This window comes from Equus caballus, chromosome 27, assembly GCF_041296265.1.
Source record: "Equus caballus isolate H_3958 breed thoroughbred chromosome 27, TB-T2T, whole genome shotgun sequence".
Lineage (NCBI taxonomy): Eukaryota > Metazoa > Chordata > Mammalia > Perissodactyla > Equidae > Equus > Equus caballus.
In genome coordinates this window covers 36,204,136-36,224,123 of record NC_091710.1, presented here as the reverse complement: position 1 = coordinate 36,224,123, position 19,988 = coordinate 36,204,136, and the positions used below count along the sequence as shown (strand labels likewise).

At 37.3% G+C, this 19,988-nt stretch overlaps 1 protein-coding gene across 1 annotated transcript in view; it reads left to right on the top strand.

The window, feature by feature from the left end:
• Window positions 1-10,712: 10,712 nt before the first annotated feature.
• SGCZ (sarcoglycan zeta) overlaps window positions 10,713-19,988 on the top strand; it is a 1,066,277-nt gene continuing 1,057,001 nt past the window's right edge. The window contains exon 1 of the mRNA XM_005606355.4: window positions 10,713-10,849. Within this exon, the coding sequence (XP_005606412.2) occupies window positions 10,811-10,849 (39 nt within the window). The 5' untranslated portion in view covers window positions 10,713-10,810. The remainder of the gene's footprint in view (window positions 10,850-19,988) is intronic.

Sequence of the window (19,988 nt, the reverse complement as noted above, 5' to 3'; positions counted from 1 at the left end):
GTTTAATAGTCAGACTTGTGGCCAAATTTGGATTAAGTGTTGTCTTCCACCCAAGCCTACTGTTGCTTTGTCATCATGTAGTCACCCATTAGCTTAACAAAGGGGGTCACTGAGGAGAAAACAAAGAAACAAAGCACATCTGAAAATTTTATCTAGGAAAGAAATTTGGGTGTGGTTACTGACACAGGAAATTAAATGGAAGCAAATAGATCATAAACTTACTAATATTTTCAGGGAATTCCACTGCCAAAGAAACTACCTTTAATATTGGATGTTCCAACTGCAAGACAGCATTTGAGCTCTTGTTATAAGTTGAATTGTGTCCCCTCTAAGATTCGTATGTTGAAGCTCTGGCCCCCAATACCTCTTAATGTGACTATATGTGGACATAGGGCCTTTAAAGTGGTGATTAAGTTAAATGAGGCCATTTGGTGGACCTTAATCCAGTCTGACTGGAGGTCTTACAAAGAGACATAAAGGATGCACACATACAGAAGAAAGGCCATGTGAAGACACAGTGAGAAGGCAGCGATCTGCAAGTCAAAGAGCTGCCTGGAATAGATCCTTCCCTCACGTCTCTCAGAAGAAACCAAACATGCCAATGCCTTGATTGCAGACTTCTAACCTCCAGAAGTGAGAGGAAATAAATTTCTGTTGCTTAAGCTACCAATCTGTAATATCTTGTTATGGCAGCACTAGAAAACTAATACACCTCCCAAACTCACTTCAGTAGGAAGCGGCTTGCAACTGTGTTCCAGCCCCTAAGGAGATCCTATTGCTCAATATCCATATAAGATGTGGATAAGGAGGATGATAAACACAAAATAAACTTCTAGAGTGTGGAGACAAGACAGCGTTGAACCAGGGGGTTTCTCTGAGTAATATCAGCGTCTAATCAAGGAATACTCTCTATTTCCAGATAAGGTATCTGTGCAATATTTGTCAAGGTTTCTTCATAATTGCTAAGGGTCAGTGAATGTTGGGTGTCTCCAGTTCTTCCTGTTTCTACACAGTCATGATTTCTTATGGTTATCTTGTCCTTGTTGCATATTTGCATATGGGAGTTTTGGAGAAAGTTGAGTATTTTTTTTTTAACTCATAGGTGGTTAAACAATGAGAAGCCACATCTGGAGAAGACTGCACACAACTCAGAGATCCTAGACATTGGGCTGGATAATTGGTTTGGATGGGTCAGTCTTCCTTGGAAATAGAGTGATGTATTTGACGCGTGGTAATAAGGGAGCAAAGAGATATTTGGTGACCAAAAGCAGTAACTGTGACAGAGATTGCTAGTGCTCATTGGTATCCACGTTATCTTTTTCTTCTCTCCACAAAACCACACTATATTACCCAGCATCCCCTACAGTTATGTCAGGCCACGTGTCTGAGTTTGGGCTGATAGAATGGTAGAGGCGGTGATGTAGACCACTTCCAGGTCTATCCCATAAAATCTACTACTCTACATTTATTTTCTTTCCTCGTCTCCTGACTGGTTGAAGGTAATTCAATAGAGGACTTATGACTCTAAAATTCAGAAGAGCAACTAGATTGAGTAATTGTGTGGCACAGAACTCTCGACACACTGACCCACATCAGTATGTGATATGAGCAAGAAATAAAACTTTGCTGTAGTAAGCCACTGAGGTTTGAGTGTTGCCATAACTAGCATTACTTATGTTGACTGATACAGAAACATGCTTATGACTAGACTTGCTGGATCATAGGCTATGTATATGTTCAACTTTACTAGAAAATGCCAATTTCCCCAGTATCATTGAACTGACTTATAGTCCTATGGGTGAATTATAAAAGTATTCTAGTGGCTGCATATTCTTCCCAACACTTTCTATTGTCATATTTAAATTATTTGCCAATATAGTGGTATAAAATAGTATCTATTAAGGATTTAATTTGAATTTTCCTGAGTACTAAGGAGGATGGTCATATGTTTATTAACTCTTTGGTTAACTTCTTCCATGAAGTATTTGTTCAAATCTTTTACTCATGTTTCTGTTCAGTCCTCTGCATTTTTTCATATGCATATATGTATATATATACTCATACATATGTATGCATATATGCGTATGTGTGTATATACATATAGTGTTATATATACTTATAGAGAGAGAGTTATGTATATATAGTTACTAATTCCTTGTTAGCTATTTTGTGTTTTGTGAATATCTTCTCCCTGTTGACATGTGCCTCCTTTATGGTATCTGTGTTCAGTCAGTTATTATTTAACCTACTACTTAATATATAAAGATTGTAGGAAATTTGGAAAATAAAAATCACTTATAATCCCACCAGTAAAGACAGCAACTCTTAATAGTTGGCATATTTTTATTTAGTGAATACCTGTGAGGAAATGAAAGTATATCATAGATTTTTAGAACTAGGAGGAGCTGTAAAGGAAAATGTACCAACATCTTTTGAGTTAGTCTTTGTGGTTATGCTTTTTACATGTGTTAATTTACTTATCTCAGTGTTCAAAAAAACCCAGTATGCTATAAAGTACTTATAGCTCCTCTAACAGGAACTCATGATTTTATAGAGACTTGAGACCTGAAGAGGTAAAAAACTAGTCATAAGGCCACAAATGAGCGGATCAGCCAAGACTATAATTCATTTCTCCTGATTTCCAGTTTAGTTCTCTTTCCACCACCCCACATTCTAAGTTTTGAGGTAGCAAAAGGTATAAGCACATTTTCTATACCTGAAACCATATAACAAAGGTTGAGACATTGTTGATCCTTGACTGTAAACTCAGAACGGGATTACAGCACTTGGTTGTGTGTCCTTTATCACTGTCTAGAACTCATCTTTGAATTTGCATTTGTATTACCTGCTATTGTAAAATTGATATTCTCAGGTTCTTACAGCTTTTTAACAGTGTGTGATTTTAAGTACACTGACTTTCAATAAATATTACTGATTAACTTAAATTACCCAGTTGTTATAAAGATTATGTTCAGTTGGTGGTCCTACCATTCATAATATCACTGTGCCAAAAGTTTATTTATTCATTTTTTATGGAAGATTAAATAAGTTGATTAAAGATAATAAGGCATTTTCTTCTTTTTATCATAAAAGAACAATTAAGTAATTTTTTATTTATCAGAATTATGGAAATTTTATATTTGAGTCAATGTCTTATGTAGCACAGCAGCAAAAGTTGATTAGCATATAATAATGGATAGATAGTTGTTTTTTGTAATTCAAGGCTATGGCAAATATAGGCAGAAGTGAAAAATCTTTAGTTCTCCAGTCTCATACGTAATCAATTCATAAACATTTAGAAAATGTATTTTTTGTGAATTTGTTTTTAATGAAAATATATAAAATTCATATTTTTCTTCCAGATCTGAAAAGCAGGTAGCAAACTAAGTTTACAATATTACCATATGAAAAAGAACAATAGAGTGACAAAAAATTATGAAGGTGATTTTATAACGTAAACTAAAGTTTACTACATATTAAGACTGTTTCTAAAATGGATTAGTGAAAGAAAAGTCTACAAAGATGTTTCATCTGCCTTTAATGTTCACACCTCTAATAAATATGCATTTTATCCATATATGCTTTACAAATCAAAACAAAATACTTAATCACAGATAAAAGTTATGTCTTTATTTTCTAGATCAAAGAAATTCACATGTTCAATTATGTTTTTAAGAAACTTCACCCTTTCAAATGTACATTTCCAAATGCATCACCTTTGAAAAGAAGTGGGTTTGCAGTCTTTATTGCAGGTACTTTTTGAGGAGCACGGGGAAAACAAGCCACATCATGAAGCACACGTCGATGGAGGCAACTGCGTTCTGAGCGAGAAGTTTAATATTAAAAAGCAAAGAAGCTAAGGACCTGGCATTTGAGAAGGAACAACTTCCTGGCTAAAAGTTATTGCTGAACACATGACATTTTATTTGTAATTAGGAGAAAGAGATATTCTTGGGCTTTTTAGGAAACCTTGTCATGCTGACGTATGGCATTAGCCAGGCTGTGGTATATGGAGAATGTACTCTCAGTTCAATATCAAGAGTTTATCAGTTGATGTAACAAAATTGTCATGCATAATTAGGCTTTAAAAACCTCAACTACATGCTCCCTACCTCAGTCTTCTCAACAGTCCCAAAGGAGTGGAGTATGAAATGAACCCAGGCGCTGTCATGCTGCATGGGCTTAGATGTTGCTACAGCTGATTAAGCAGTTTGTGACCAGTGGGTGTCAACATAGTTTGTCATGCCAGAGAGATGGTCCCAAGTAACTCACAGCTCCAGAAGCCCCGAGTTTGCCTTCCTCTCCTTTTTTTTTTCAAGAAAGTCAACAACAGTTTTCAACACTACAGTATTGTACCTTCTTTCTTCTTTTTAGATTTCATTCTATATTCTTGGAGAACTTTGAAGAACTTCATATATAATAAGACTATTAGCAATGACCATGAAACCAAAATTCTCTCAGAGAAAATTGTCAAAGTTTTAAAGATCCATGGCAATAGTACAAATTGATGATAATAAGAAACATTGCCAAAAGATAAAGGTAAAATTGAAGTTTGGAAAGTTTTTGGACCCTATCTTATCCCTCAAAATATGAAGGAATTGGAAAAAACTCAATCAAAATTTCATTATTAATAATGAGGTATAGCTTATTCTTTAGAATTCAATTTTATACTAAGTTATTACATAAAGTACCACATAAGAGAATAACATTAAATATAAATTCATTCATTTAATCTTTATTTTTAATTTATTTAGTGCAGGCATGGGAATAAGAAGAGAAGAAATTTCACATTAGCTAATTTCCTCAAAACAAGTTTCAAACAACAAGCACATGGCAATGAACAGACCAGAAGAACAATAATGTTCTATTTTATGGTATCATTCCTTGTCATTCTTAGAATAGAAAAATTTCCAAACTAGAAGTTAATTGGAAGTGAGTGGCCTGTTTTAGAATTTAATCGCATTAAATATTTTCTTCCAGACTCAGATTTTTTTTGCTGCTCCAAATGTCCTCCATCCAAGGCCAATACTGCTTTCCGTTATTCCTGGCTATCCAGACCTTTCTTTTCCAATCAATTACTGTTTTACTCCCCTCCTTCCGTATCTGTGGCCTCGTCCCTCATCCTTCTCCATTTCCTGTTAGAGGATGCCACTGGAACACGTTGAAAGACTGACAGTTCATAAAAGTTTTATTGTTGTTGGTATTACATGGCTTTATCACTCTCTGTGTGTAAGAGGATGGTGTAACAGTCTTAGGTTTTTCTGTTGGAGTAAAAATATTTCCAAAAAAGTTGCTTTCCTTTCAATAGATTAATTGATCATAACCCTGTTTATAGAGATAAATTTTGCTCAAGAATTGAGCTATTGAACTGAAATGAACCAACTTATACAATCGACATGAATATTGAAGCCAACGGCTTTTTTCTAATAGTAAGATCTTTGGTCTTCGGGTGAAGGTTGCAATTTAAAAAATTCTTCAGAGTTGTATTTTATTTGGTATAGGGTTATAATTTTAGGATTCACTGTTTCTGACTTTCTAAAGCTTGTAGGTAAATTGATAATCATTTTTGATGGAAAAGTGCATTGAGGATCAACAGTGCCTTTTGATCAAAGACATTTGATAACATATCTTTCCCATTTATTTGTGCTTAATAATTGCGATGTGATCTCTTTGATATGCTTCTCTTTTGTTTTATTACCGTGTTATAGCATCAACTGCTATGCATTTGTTGTGAACTTTAACTCAAGTTTTGATCAGGCTATCTTGTTTTTTTTTGGAGATTAGTTATGTTTCCATTTCTTATACTCCACAGGAAGTTTAGCATTTTGAGGTGGGTTGTTTTTAAAACTTCAAACTATAATTATCAATGTTCATGACTCTGAGCTGCAATAAATAATGGTTTGGGGGATGCTTTTAAAACTGTCAGTATTAATCACAGCTCTAAATTCTGCAAAGAGGATCCTCCATTATCTTTTACAGACAACTATGTGCCTCATGACTGAGGCACTTTTTAAATCATATGTGACTAATTAAGTATAATTTTAACTAAAAGATACATTTGCCAATATTTTTCTCCATAGATCTAAAAGGAGAGGAAAACATGTTCTCAGTTTCAACTTTTTGGTAGCTTTAACTCTACCTTCTGGCTTCTTTTTTGGCTAGAAGAAGGCATGTCTGGGTCCTCTTATTCTTTTTATCTTTTGCTTTCTCTTGTTGTCTGAGGTATTAATCCTATTTTTCTTTTCTTTTCTTGAAGAAAATGTGGAGTAGGAGCATGATCTGGGTTAAAAGTGAGCAGAAATTATTTTAACTTAATTTCAACATTGATTTTCTTTTTTAAATATACATCTATGCTATAATAGAAGCAATCATTTTGGGAAAGAGCCAAAGGATATCCTTTCAACTATATCACAATGTTAACAGCTCATTTAATTTATTATTTCTCCCTTATTCCTCATATAAACAATTGCATCTCTTACTCATATAAAACTAAAAAAAAACCTAATATTTTATATTTAGGTATTTTCTAGTGCATATTTTTTAAAACATCATGGAATGAAGCATAACATTTTTGAAAAATAAACCTTTTCTGGGGCAAGTGTTTAGATTGTATGAACACAAATACCAGATTATACAAACACTAGAGACTCACTGGGGGCACCTTTGTACAGACAGTGCCTGACTTACAAAGTTTCGACTTACCATTTTTCGACTTTACGCTGGAGTGAAAGCAAGAAGCATTCAGTAGAAATCATACTTTGAATTTTGAATATTGGTCTTTTCCCTGGCTGGCGATGTGTGGTAGGATACTTGTTTGTGATGCTGGGCAGCCCCAGCGAGTGCAGCTCCCAGCCAGCCCCTGATCATGAGAGTAAACAACCCAAACACATACAACCATTTTGTACCCAGGCGGCCATTCTGTTTGTAATTTTCAGTACAGTAGTCAATCAATTACATGAGAAAGTCAACACTTCATTATAAAATAGACTTTGTGTTAGATTATTTTGCCCAACTGCAGGCTAACGTAAGTGTTCTGAGCAGGTTTAAGGTGGGCTAAGCTATGATGTATTAAATGCATTTTCAACTTACGGTATGTTCAACTTACAATGGGTTTATTGGGCTGTCACCCATTGTAGTTGGGGAAAATCTGTAAATAAGTTATTTATTATTCTATTTTAATGAGTGCTAATATATTACTTATCCCTTTAATAATTATAGAAAATTGAAATAAAATATGATCTTACTATGTAGTACACTAAGAAAATCAAAACAAAAACATAGAAATTGTAAATTTGGCTAGAGTGTTAGAAAAGGAGTATAAAGGCCTACAAAATTGAAAACTGTAAGTGTTTTTAAACTATATATGATGAATAAAAATTACATTGTCTACTAGAAAAAAGAATATCTGTAAGTTTTGCACTTCTGTAATTTAGTTAAGATAAAGGAGCTCATAATGGCATGTGTACATTTGCTTGAATACTTATGGTAGAAGGTGACATTGACGAATGTATCCATGGACGAGTAATCTTGAAATGTAACATCTCATGACCTGCAGGTGTTTCTACACTGCCTTTCTCCTGCTCAGGCGATGTAATTGCTATTTGCAGTTTTCCTGTGAATTATACATCTTTGCTAAAATTGAATCTTGCTCCTTTCACATACCCTGCCATGTGCCAGCATGATCTCCTGGAGTAGCCATGGGTAGCTGTCTTCATCTTGAAATTGTGATTCAGGACATCTAGATAATATTCCTTTCCTCAATTCACTTCCCCATCCTTCTGTTGCCCTGTTTCAAATTTATTTAAAGTTATTTCATTTTCTGACAGTTGACTCACTTAGTCACATGCCAGTTGAAGTGGAATGGAGTCCTGATTGCCTCGAAAGGTTATATAAATATGTCTTAGCAAGTCATATTTTTGTGATCGAATTTCATTTTTTGATTTTAGGGATATTTAGCCTAATTAATTTGCATGGGAATTCACAAAATAGTAAAACAATTGGAAGTTTCTTGCTCTGCAGTCCTTTAATTAGACCCAAATTAGAACCGATTTGGAAAACACCAATAGTTTCTGTAGCTCATGTAATGCCAGTCTGGTCAACCTCAGGTGTTGGATATAATTTCATCTTATTAAAGATGAATTAAAGTCCTTGTATATATGACTTATACAACTTTTAAAAACATGGTTAAGCTTAGCCTTTATTATTAAGTACAATATTACTTTTTCTTCCAACTATAATTTTATGCCATACTGAGAAACTATCTGAAGTCCATCTTTTCTGAATAGTGTTTAAATGTTAATGTTTATTTCTGCAGATATCTTTCTTGAACTGCATTTCCACAAGTGCTCATTTTAAAGCTATCTCAGAGACAGTATCACTTTGTTAATAAGCTCAAAATAAATCTGCTTGTTATATTCAATTTTGTAAAGTTTGGCAATAACAAATTGATAGGGAATATAAAATTACATGGAAAAACTTGACTTTTAAAAAACATATGTAATTATGTTTATTCATGTTGAATAATTGATAATTTCCAGAAAATTTACACATTTTGAGTTATACATTTTATATAAGTTCATTTATTCTCAACCTGCAGCCTTATTATTTTTTGTCATATATTATGTAAAATAATTCTGTAAAATGAACGCAAAATTTATTTTGGGAATCTGATGTTCAGCTCCACTGATTATGGACTCCTGGCTCCTGGATGTTGACCTTGAAAACCGTAGGCACAAGTCAAAGTTTGATGGAAAGCTAGCTTTGTGGAATAAAACAGGAGTAAACTAAAGAACTCTGCATGCTTGATCATAAAGCTGAATCCATTAGGCTTAGCTGCAGACTGGAAGGGAAAAACCTGGCATTTGTGTGTTGGGGAGGGAGGAAGTCATGGAGGTTTTTAGACATTAGAATATTAACTGTGAAGGATTCTTTCCACACACATTTATCCGTTTCAGGCATATTTGTGTGCTTATTATCTGCTAGACTCTTGGGAGGTATTGGTGAATAAGCAAGGTACAGAACTTGCCCTCCAGAGCTTGTAGCCTACTGGAGGAGTCAGACAAACAGGTAACAAATGCATACATTCAATGATGGGAAATTGAAGTGACTGCCAAGAAAAGAGGACAGAGGAGGAGAACATCCGAGGGACTCACCTGAGGAAAATCCTCCCCAAAGAGATGGATTTAGTTTCATGAAGCATGAGAATTAAACATGCAAAGAAGGAGAGTGAGAGAGAGTTGTCCTGACTGAGGGACAAGAGCTGATGGTACAGAGCTGGTGGCAGAAGAAAACTGGCAGGTGGACCGGGTGGACCATGTGGCTGGAGCACAGCAAGGGAGGAGGACAAAGATGAGGTTAAAGAGGGATGCCAGGAGACTAGACGGTGCACATCTCAATCCTAAAAAAAAAAAAAGAAAGATGGAAAGATGCTCTTTAGAAACACAGGTAATTATGTATTCAGCACTTTTTCTGAATCTGAAAATATTTTTGTCTCACTAGTTTATGTGCCGTGATAAAATAAGAGGAGACTATTCAAATCCCTTCAAAAGTCAAGCTTTTACACTAAGACAGGTAAATGAAGAAAATGACCCTTTTCCCAAAATCTACACCCTACAAGTTAAGTGTACTTACCTGTCAGGGTCTATTTAAAGAATAATTTTCCAACAAAAGATTGCTTTACTGTAAGAAGCATCAGTGCAAGAAATTTCCTTTAATATTTCTTTGTCACTTTCTTTGAAAGTCTTTCTTAAGTTTAAAAAAACAACAACAACAACAAACTCCCCGACCCTGAAAGCAGCAGCCATGTAAAGTGAATACATGTGAACACATGTGTATGGCACGCTCACGCACTTTCCTTGCAGATCTCCGGGAACAAGCCGAGACAACATGGGAAATGCATTAAAATGCTCGTCACCTAGTGGATTCCGGGCAAAGAGCAGTCTTTAAGACCCAGCAGCGCAGTATTTGTCTGGAGAGGAAATGCTGCTTTTTGACAGATGAGAGAAATCCCCTTAGTGCTGGCTGTGCAAGAGAGAAGTGAAGTCAGTCACCTGGTGGTGAAGGCCAGTAAAACAGCAAAGCAGGAGAAAAATTTTTCTCTCCCTCTCTGCTTTCTCTCTCTCTGCCTCTTTTCTCTCCTCTGGAGGAGCCACCTCCTATTCTCTCAACTCTTTTAGCATAACCTTCAAAGGAAAACGTTCCCTTCAGACTTTATTATCTTCTTTTCCCCACTGAGAGAATACGTTGGAGCTGCAAGACATTTTTTAAGTCTATGCAGGACTTTGGGGATGTGGTTATCTTGCCAGGGAAATTGATCATTGCTAATGCTTGGGACTCAGTGTGCTAAATTAGCCATCAGAGTAAGCCTGACGAGGAAGGCTTTCATCATATACTCTTCTCTTCAGTTTGAACACATTTGCTTGAAATTTGCCGCATGATGCTGTCCAGGGAAGCAGTTTTTTTTCTTGGGATGCAGCAATTCGCTGGTTTCTAAAGCTTATTGCTGAAGAAGAAATAATCTTAGAGTGGATTTTCCCCCCGGGCTTGATTCGACTGAGCTGCGTTGGACCGCGGTAAAGATCACCTGTCACGAAATCTTTGAGGAAGTGAAAACAAAGTGAATTCTAATTATTATTTATTTATTTTGATTATTTTTAACCGGTGGAGGCGGCGTGATCACGGAGAATGAGACTGAGCGAAGCTGCCAGGGCTTGGAGGAGGAGAAAGCTGAGTTTAGGCTGGAAACTAAAAGACTAGATTGTTTTTTGGTCCAACTTGTCCGGTTCCTCTCCGCTTCCTTTAGTTTCGCTCCATGGACAGATCAACAAACCTGGACATTGAGGAGCTCAAGGTACGTGATCCTCCGGGCGGGCATCGTGCCTCCTTTTCTCGCGCTCGCCTGCTCTCTTGCTCTCCTCTCTCTCGTTTTCGCTGCCTCTTCCTTGCGCTGCTAGAATAGTTGGTGGCCCCGCGGGACGGCGGCTGGGCATCGGGGTGAAGCGTGCCTGGGAGCAGGCGCCCCTCCTAGGGCCGAGGACATGGAGCTCGGCTCGCCCTACGGGGCCAGGCTGCCTCCCTGGCTGCTCCTCCTGACAACGGTCACCCTGTCCTCCTCCTAGTCAGTTACAGCAGCACTTGGGGGACCAGAGCCGGCGCCGAGAGCCCGTTCACCTCGCCCGGGGAAGCGGCGGCCACAGCAGTCTCTGCCCGCTGTCGCCTGGTCGCCCGGCAAAGTTGCCCGAGCTGCGCGGCCACTTTGCCTCCTCTCCCCGCTCCGAGCCGCTTCTCCCCCCGCCCGACGCGGGGACAGCCGATTTCCGCTCGGCGTCGGCGGTGACGGCTCATTTTTATGCCAGCACCTAAGGAGACCCTTTTCTCCCACCACCGCGGACACGGTTTCACCCCCTCGGTTGCACCGCCCGGGGCGCGAACTCGTGTTCAGCCGGGGGAAGGGACAGATGAGGTTTCCCCGCGGGCCTGGCGACACCAGCGCTGTGAACGTGCCTGCCCCGAGCATCCCTGCGCGGGAGCGGGTCTGGGGAAGAGGGGAGGGGCGCAGGGAGGCGCGAGTCGGTCGGGGCTGCGGGGAGGGGTGGGGGGCGGCACTTGGGGAGGCTCCGGGCGTCCTTCCCCCGCCGTCGGAGCAGCCGCCGTCCCGGATCCGCGCGTATCCCCCGCCGCTCCGCCGGGAACCCTCGCCGCGCCCTCTCCCTCCCCGGTCCCCGCGAGGCAGCGAGGGGCTGGCTGGCAAAAGCATCCAGGCTGACAGTTTGCCCCTCTGCCTGTGGGCACAGCTGCCTGCAGTGCTCGTTTAAAAAAATAAAACAAAAAACTTAAAACACCAACAAACCACAGAATAATTTAAATGTCCCGCTCACTGTAATGAAAAAGCAGGAAAGGGGGCGATACTTGGGCGCATTCTTTTTGTTTATTCTCCACTCTTCTTTACCCCAGGCGTTTTCTACACTCTACTATATTGCTTCAGAGGGTTATTATTATTATTTTTTTTACTAGAAATTCAATTCAGACGGACTCTTGGTTCAGGTGAGGACTTTTAGTCCCCCCTACCCATGGGGGAAACGACGAGTAGAGGTTTTCTCAGAATGTCAGAGAAGTGGATTTGCCCAGTAAGCTGAGAGGATCCGAGAAATCCCCTGTAGAGGGCAAGAGCCTCTGTCTGCAGCCTGCTCTCTGCTCTGGCCACCGAGCATGCCCAGCTCAGGAGCCCAGTTCTGGAATGTGGACCCCAGATCTCCTGGCACTCTAAATTGCATAGAAGGAGAAAGAGAGAAGGATAGAGAACAGTGACCCGTTGTGGAATCAGCCCCGCCAACCACTGTACATAAAGGTGGGGTGAGGGAGGATGAGCAGAAGACACCACTTCATTTAGGACACTGGATTTGTTGGAAAAAGTAAAGTAGGGGGGAGGCGTATTTACTGCTCCAGTTAAAGTTGGTGAACAACAAGTTTCTGTGTTATGGCCAAGGTCACAGTCAATAGACCTTGGCCTGGAATGGAGGTCTCCTATGATCTCTGTACTGTACTAAGATAGGACACATTCCCTTTGTGTTTGAAAGTATCTCTTGCTGCCTTTTCCCAAGCATCCCAGTCTCTTGGTAGGTTTTATCTGAGATGCAAATGAGAGCACGTGAACAACGTTTGTGATGTATATTTCATGCAGGGGCGCAGTATCCAGATTATTTTTTTTGTTGTTAAATATACGATATGACACATAAGGAAAACTTTTTCTTATGAGGAGTGGAAGGGAAAAATGTTTTGGGGTCACCATTTCCCCTGATATTCCATTAGTTTCCTGCTAGCTTAACCCCTTCTGAACTCTGGCACCACCAAATTGTGGTTAAAATCGGCAAAAGAGCAAGCCTACTGTGGAAACATCTGTCTAGTTTAGTAGAAGATCTCAGCTTAACCTCAAAACTATTACACGTTACCTCAGAGATTCTCACAGCCAGAGCAAGGGTGGAAACTGGCAGGGCTTGAGCATGAGGAGTGTATTGGCAATGACTGAGGAGGAAGAAATGCAGGAATGTTAGAGGCAAAGTTCTGTTGAGATTGTTAAAAAATTGTGTCAGGGGCAAGCTACTCTTGAAATTCAAACCTGGCAAGAGAGGAAATGTAGTCAAGACTTAAAAGAAAATGTTTGAGATCCTCCAGTTTGGGAAATAAATTTGTATTGTCAGGTTTGACTTTATTTCTGTAACACAGAGGCTTTGAAACGCTTACACTCTGGAATATATATACTTTGTGGAGATGGGTATACTAAATGTGGAATAACTTGTCTGGATTTCCTCTTATCTGCAGAACCCATTGGCTTGGGTTTTCTAGACAATTCCAGTTAAAGTTATTTTCTGGTGGCTTCTTGCTGAAGAGATCCCCATGGTGGCCAGTGGAAAGAGGGGAGAAAAAAGCTGAGGACGCTTATTTTTGACATTATTTGCTTGACTTTTCTTCCTATGAATCAGAGATGCTTACATTAAGGCACAGCCATATAAAACTTTACTTTCTATGGTGCTTTATATGCATGAAAAGGAAAACAACTGCTCACTGGAATATGATAAATAAATAAAAGTGCATAATATTCTAAGAGTAACATTTAGCTTAATTTTAGATCATTACTGTCATTTTTAGATGAAGCTGCTTCCCTCAGGTTTTAGGAAAGAAAGATTCTGCTAATTCTTTATCTTTCTTTGTGATAAACTACTTTTTCTGTGTGAGATTTTAACAAAGTATATTTTTTGCTATGCTGGATGTGTGGTCATTGATTTTTGTATATATTATTCAGTAAATAGTGTTGTCTTTTGCAAGTTTTTAAACCAAAGGTAAGCTTCAATAATTAAGCATTAAGCCATTGCTATTATTATCACAAAACTAAACATAGTATACATATTAAAAGATTTACTGGTGGGAAACTAAAATATAGTCATGTGTATAAAACTTGCTAATGAAGGCAAACGTGTTTCATCTTCTCTTCTGTCACAAGCTGCTGATGAAACAGATCAGTGTTGAAAAGAGAGTTCTCATTCAAAGAACTTTAGTCTGTTCTTTTCCTTTTCATCTCTATCTGTTTCTTTCTCCAATAAATGTACAAACTTTACTCTGGATTTTGCCCTGGTGTTTCTTTTAAAGAAAAAAAAAAACATCCAACAAGCCAAAATTCCAAAGGGTTACCACTTTGGAAATGTGGGTGTTAATGAATATTGATACTACAGAAAACACCCTCTATGCTGGCGTATGTCTGAGTTATAGAGCACTTTTAGAAGTTGATATTTAAAATAATAACTTTAGCTTTTGTATTAGCTCTGCCGTTGCTATCTTTTAAACAACATTATCTTATGCACTTGAATGGGAAATGCCACTAACTTTTATAGGTGACACTTGTAAATTTGCTTTTTGTAGGATTTATAAGAGATACGAGGCTGGATAAATGGTTATATTTAACTAATACATATGATTTTGGTGATTCTTTGTCCTCAGCATTTGAAATATGAGTTTCAATTCACTTATATAAATTTGACAATCAAGAAATTATGCTTTCAGATGCTAAGCAGGTATTTGTGGGTAATTGTAATTTGCTTTGAGATCAAAAGCATAAAACACATCAAGAGTATAGTACAATTTATTGCAGTCTTATTCGATCCCAGCTTTTGTTTATTTATTTGTCAAGACTGTTCCTTTAATGGGATGACTGGCTAGAAGCTAAAATGGAATTTTTCCATTACTTGCAGAACATAAACAGTGTGATTCTGGAATCTTGTCTTCATTATCATTTTGTAAGGGGCAAAAATGATAAACTACATGGTTAATTCTGAGATGCATGAAACAACTTTTCAATAGTGTAGTTGTGCTTGTTTGAGTTAATTAAATATAGTCCAGTCACTGTTGCTTAATTTTATCTCTTTAATTTAAATAAAATTTCATCTAGCAAGAACTTGAAACTTGCCCTAGATAGGGCAATTGAATAATACAATTAGGTCATCAAGAAAGTATTGCATGGTTGAGAAATGATAATCTAGGAAAAGTATGCATAGGTGTTTAAACAAGTGGTTGATTCAAAAATGCAAGTTTCATAGTACATTTGTGTACAATTTTAATCAAATAAGAGAGTTGGCAGTTAGAAGAATTCTAAAAATGTTTTTTGTTTCATCAATAAGACACTCAGCCCAGAAAAGCCAGGCTGCTGCGGTGTAGGAGGCTTTGGCATGAGTCTAAGTAGGTGGTATTTTTTTGTTAGTCATACCATAGTGAAAAATAGTGCTCTCTAACAAATGCCATATTTTTAGCAACCTGCCTTATATATTCATTTCTTGGCTTAGAATAAGGAAACATGTTTGTGAATACTTAATTATTTGACCTCTTTCACATCCAAAGGAATTATAACTTCTGTCCACCCAGGTCTAGCTCCAATTCTCTTTTGGTAACAGAAAGCGGTCATCAAGATTTAGAAACAGTTAACCTTGATTCTTTATATCCAGAATATGGACTTGTTTCATTGAAGGTGAAATAAACTTCAGGCAACAGTGATGAAACATTCTTGTTTTATACAGTTAGGAAGGACTAGGGGACATTTTTGATATGAATGGAAAGAGAATTAAGAAAAATACATTTGAGTGAAATTGTGCAAATGACTATTTTAGACATTTTCAGTGGCCTGCTGTCATCACTAAGCATGTATCCCCATCTCCATACTTGCCATTACAGCTTTGCTGATCTCCAGACTTTACCAATTGAAAATACATCAACTTTTGAAGGCCCAGTAAAGAAAAGTGTTTTAAGATTTATGGACTCAAAATCATAGCTACACAAGATGGCTTAATGCTATAAGACAATAAATCAGCTTGTGTCTTTTGGGGCATTCCTTTTATGTAATATTTAGTGAGGTGTTTCTCAAACTGCATTGGAATTTCAGCTAAAATACGATTTGGCAGACACTATAACTTTAAGTCAGAAACGAAAATGACCATGTACTTTTGTTCAAATCTCTGAAATTTTTGAGTATATTCATTTAAATAGGTAACTGTGTAAAAGAATAAATGTTTGTGTCAAAATAAAAGTCTGTAAGTTTAAATTGGTAGAATTTTGCTTGATTTGTGATAAAATTCTTAGCTTCTAAATCTCTGTGCTACGAAAAGTGAGCTATCTCATTTGATATAAATGTAGATTTCAATACACTAACATGTGAGTTTTTATTTTACTCTAAGTCTCTTCTTTTTGTTGGCAAATGTTTAGAAGCCTGCGGTGATCTTATATCCTCCATAAAACTGACTAGACTTCTAGACCAACCATGGAATGAGCAAATTAAAGGATGACCATCCCTCCAAGAGAATTGCAGAATTCACATCCTAAAAATTAAAACTTGTGCCCAGTGTCCTGAGAGTTTTCTTGACGCTCCTAAACAATATTTTTATAGATTGACTCTGAAAAATATTGTAAGCCCTGACCAGACTTTAGAACATTTATACTGCTTTGTTGGTATTAGATAGGTTATCTGGAGGGTAATACGCCAGCCAAGTTGACTTCAGAAACCTTTAAAAATAAAGGATTTCATTATCTAGCCAGAAAGGATTTAATTGCCATGGCAATGTCCATCTGGGAAACAAGAGCTGAAGCTTCAGCCTTAGATGTTAATTGAAACAATCACCCTACACCAAAATGAAGATCAGAAGCAGTTCGAAGTCAGAGGCACCCTAAAGCACTAAAGCTGTCCCTCCAAATCTCACAGCATGTAACCTTTAAGGGGATTGATTTGTGTGGTGCAAAGGGCATTGATTTGATCATGCCCAAATCATGCCCAACCAGACTGCTCTGGTTGAAGTAGTATTTAGAAGACCTTGTTCAAACCCTTGCTTTGCTGTCAATCAGAAGTGGCACCTTGGGTGTGTCACAATCCTTCTTTGCCTCAGGTTCTTAGGTGATGGTGTTGCTGCAGGGTGAGAATTGGATCTGATTAGTGCATTTGTTGTTCTGTAATCATTTTTAGCCTCAGCTGAAGAATTTGTTCAAACAACATCTTTGTACCATCTAATACCAATAAAAAGGGGGCAACCCTTCTTCAGGAGAGATTGAGGACTCTGTCTGGTCTGTTTCTCCTTGGTCTCTGCAGTTGACCCTGGGACACTGCCTAGAACTGTAAGACTGAGGAACACAGGGTGAAAACCTCAGGACCAGTTGATCTCTGTCTTCTTGGTCTCAAAGTCTAGGGTTCTGAGCACTTTTTTGAGAATGACATTTCTGTGCCCTCATGGAGGAAAATCATTTTCAAATTGATAAGGTTAATATAGCTCTTTTTATTCCCTAAATATTTCCTTGTTTGAACATCATAATAGGTTTGTCTGCTGAATATTAGATTCTCATTTGTGGATACCAAAATGGAGACTTGGAAAAATTAAGTGAAATGCCTAGGATTACAAGGTTAACAAATAATGGAATAAGAACTCATATCTATGCCCTCTATTTCTAAATCCTATGCTCTTTTATGTAGGGCAAAATTCCATAAAGTTCGTAGCATTTCTGATGGTAGAAGTTTCTCACTGAATTTCTCTAATATTCTTGCTTCAAAGACAAGTAGTAGTATTTTAGCTGTAGTCATAATGTTTATTCTTGTTACAGAATAATTGTTCACAGTCCATATTTATTTTAACCAATATGCTTATTCCTAATCGGTTACTTTGGGCCAAATTACTGTTGGTTGCTATTTGTAAATAAAAACTATGAGGAAGTGGTGAATAAATCACAAATTTAGGCCACAGGATAACATTTTCATAACCTTGTACCAATCTTTGACTCTCCCTCTTGGATCACTGCAAATAACTTTCATTTTGTTAGGACCATCAATTGGATTTAACCTCCAGCATAGCTTTCACTTCATGTACATTTACTATTAATCTTGAAATTTAAAAAATCGATCTGAGTGATTATACTGACACTAAAATTATTAAGTCCTTCTAATTTATGTTATCCCAAAAGTCTGGAAATAAATACCAGATGATTTAATCCATAATATAACTAAAGTTGTCAATGACAATCTTGGAGACAATAGAATTAAATGTGATTGTAATATAAATTTGGTTTTGAATCTTGATGTGATTCTTTTCATATTAGTTTTTCCAAACTTTATTTATACCAGGAATCATAAAGGAAGATATATAGATAACTTGATATTACTTTGGAAAGACATCTCTTTTGTATTTACGAGGGGGTCAATATGAACAGTACCTTTTTTGAGGAATGCTTTTCAAAACCTTTGCAAGTGTCAACATTGAAGGATGTAAGTGGATGGTATGATTTGTCTGATAACACATATTTTCTGCCTAAGAACCATCATTTTCTGAGATCTCTTCCCTTTCACCATCAGAAAAAGATTTTGGCAATCTTATGGATCATTTTCCTCAAAGAAATAACACTTCTATCACTCACCAGAGTGACTGCTTAAGTGACACGGAGAAGAGGACACAACCAAGCTGACTGGAGCTTTGGCTTCTGGGTAGTGGAACAGGCTGACTCACCGTGCTAGTGCCTTGCATACTCACACCTATGTCGTCACTGTTTCAGCTGAATTATTAATGGCTGTAAGCTGCAAACATTCTGGTTACTCCTAAATAGTTAAAAATGCAAACCTTAAATTCAAGAGAACCCAGAGCCTACTGTATTCTTCTTTGCTGGAGGCATGTAATGCTTCAATTACTAACCCACCCATTATCATTATCTAACTTCATTTCACATTGGGTTTTAAACTCCCATCTTTCTTTAGAATGGCCAGAAAAATACATATTATCTACCTAAGATAAAAGAGCCTTTGATCCTTTCTTAGGTAGAAACAACCAATTCAGCTGCAAGAGCGTTTTTGTGAAACGTGATATAATAAATCAATGTTATGAATGGGAAAATCCTGTTATCATTGCGATTTGACAAGTCTGCATCTACTCAGAGTATTTGAGGGTTTTTAAAATCCAAATCAGAAGGAGAAGCTAACTAATTCGAGGAAAGAAAGTGCTTACCCAAATACTTAGTGAATTATATTCTAGGTTTCCACCTCCCTCTCCACGTGAGACTCATGAGGGAGAAATTCAATGTAGTCTGAGTTCCAGAATTAGTTATACTTCCAAGCAACTGATTGATATTTGATCTCATGAATCTTTTTCATCATAAAACTGATTGTATTTCCACCTTTGCCTTAGTTGCTAAAAAGCTTAGAGGCAGATTTGTGGTCCATCTCTGACAAGTATACTTGTGTCAGCCTAATTTCTGGTCTCAACATACTTTGTTTTCCTTCGCTATTCTTAAATACTTTCACAAAGAATGAGTGGTTATAAATAGATATATACTTAAAAGTTATTAAGACCTTTTGCAGAGACTCAGTTATTTTTATAATGTTTCAGTGGACATGCCACGATATTTGACATCTCTTCTGAATAGCTTATACCTCTGTTTGCATTTACTTTAATTTGCCTCGGGCTACAAAGTTTAGAAAGTTTGAGTGATCATGCTTTGTGTATCCACTTATGCTGTGCGTGACTTTCATTGCATATGGTGGCTGCATAACTTGTGAACCTGCTTGCCACAAAATGAAATCCACTAAACTCTTAGAGTAAAAGATTGCGATTTAGCACTTACGTGATCAGAACTTCTACTTGTTCTAAGACATTCTGTCTTAAATTCTTCTTCTTCTTTATTGTTCTCAAATTTGGGCTTTGTGCAGAATGATCACCTGCATTTCTAAATCTTTGCATTTCTAATGCCTATCACTTTTGTCTGATGTGGACACAGTATTGTAAGAAAAGTTAAAATAAATCAGCTCATGTTAATAAGCGTTTTGTTTAATTTTTTTAGATCTACTTTGTAAAATCGGTGTTTTGATCAGTTGATTGCTCTAGGTAGCAGAGACAGTTAGACTTTTAGATATGTTATTTTATCTTATAAAGTTTTTTAAAGTTCATGCTTGAGTCGTGGTTCAAATAGTAAGCATTCCATGCACA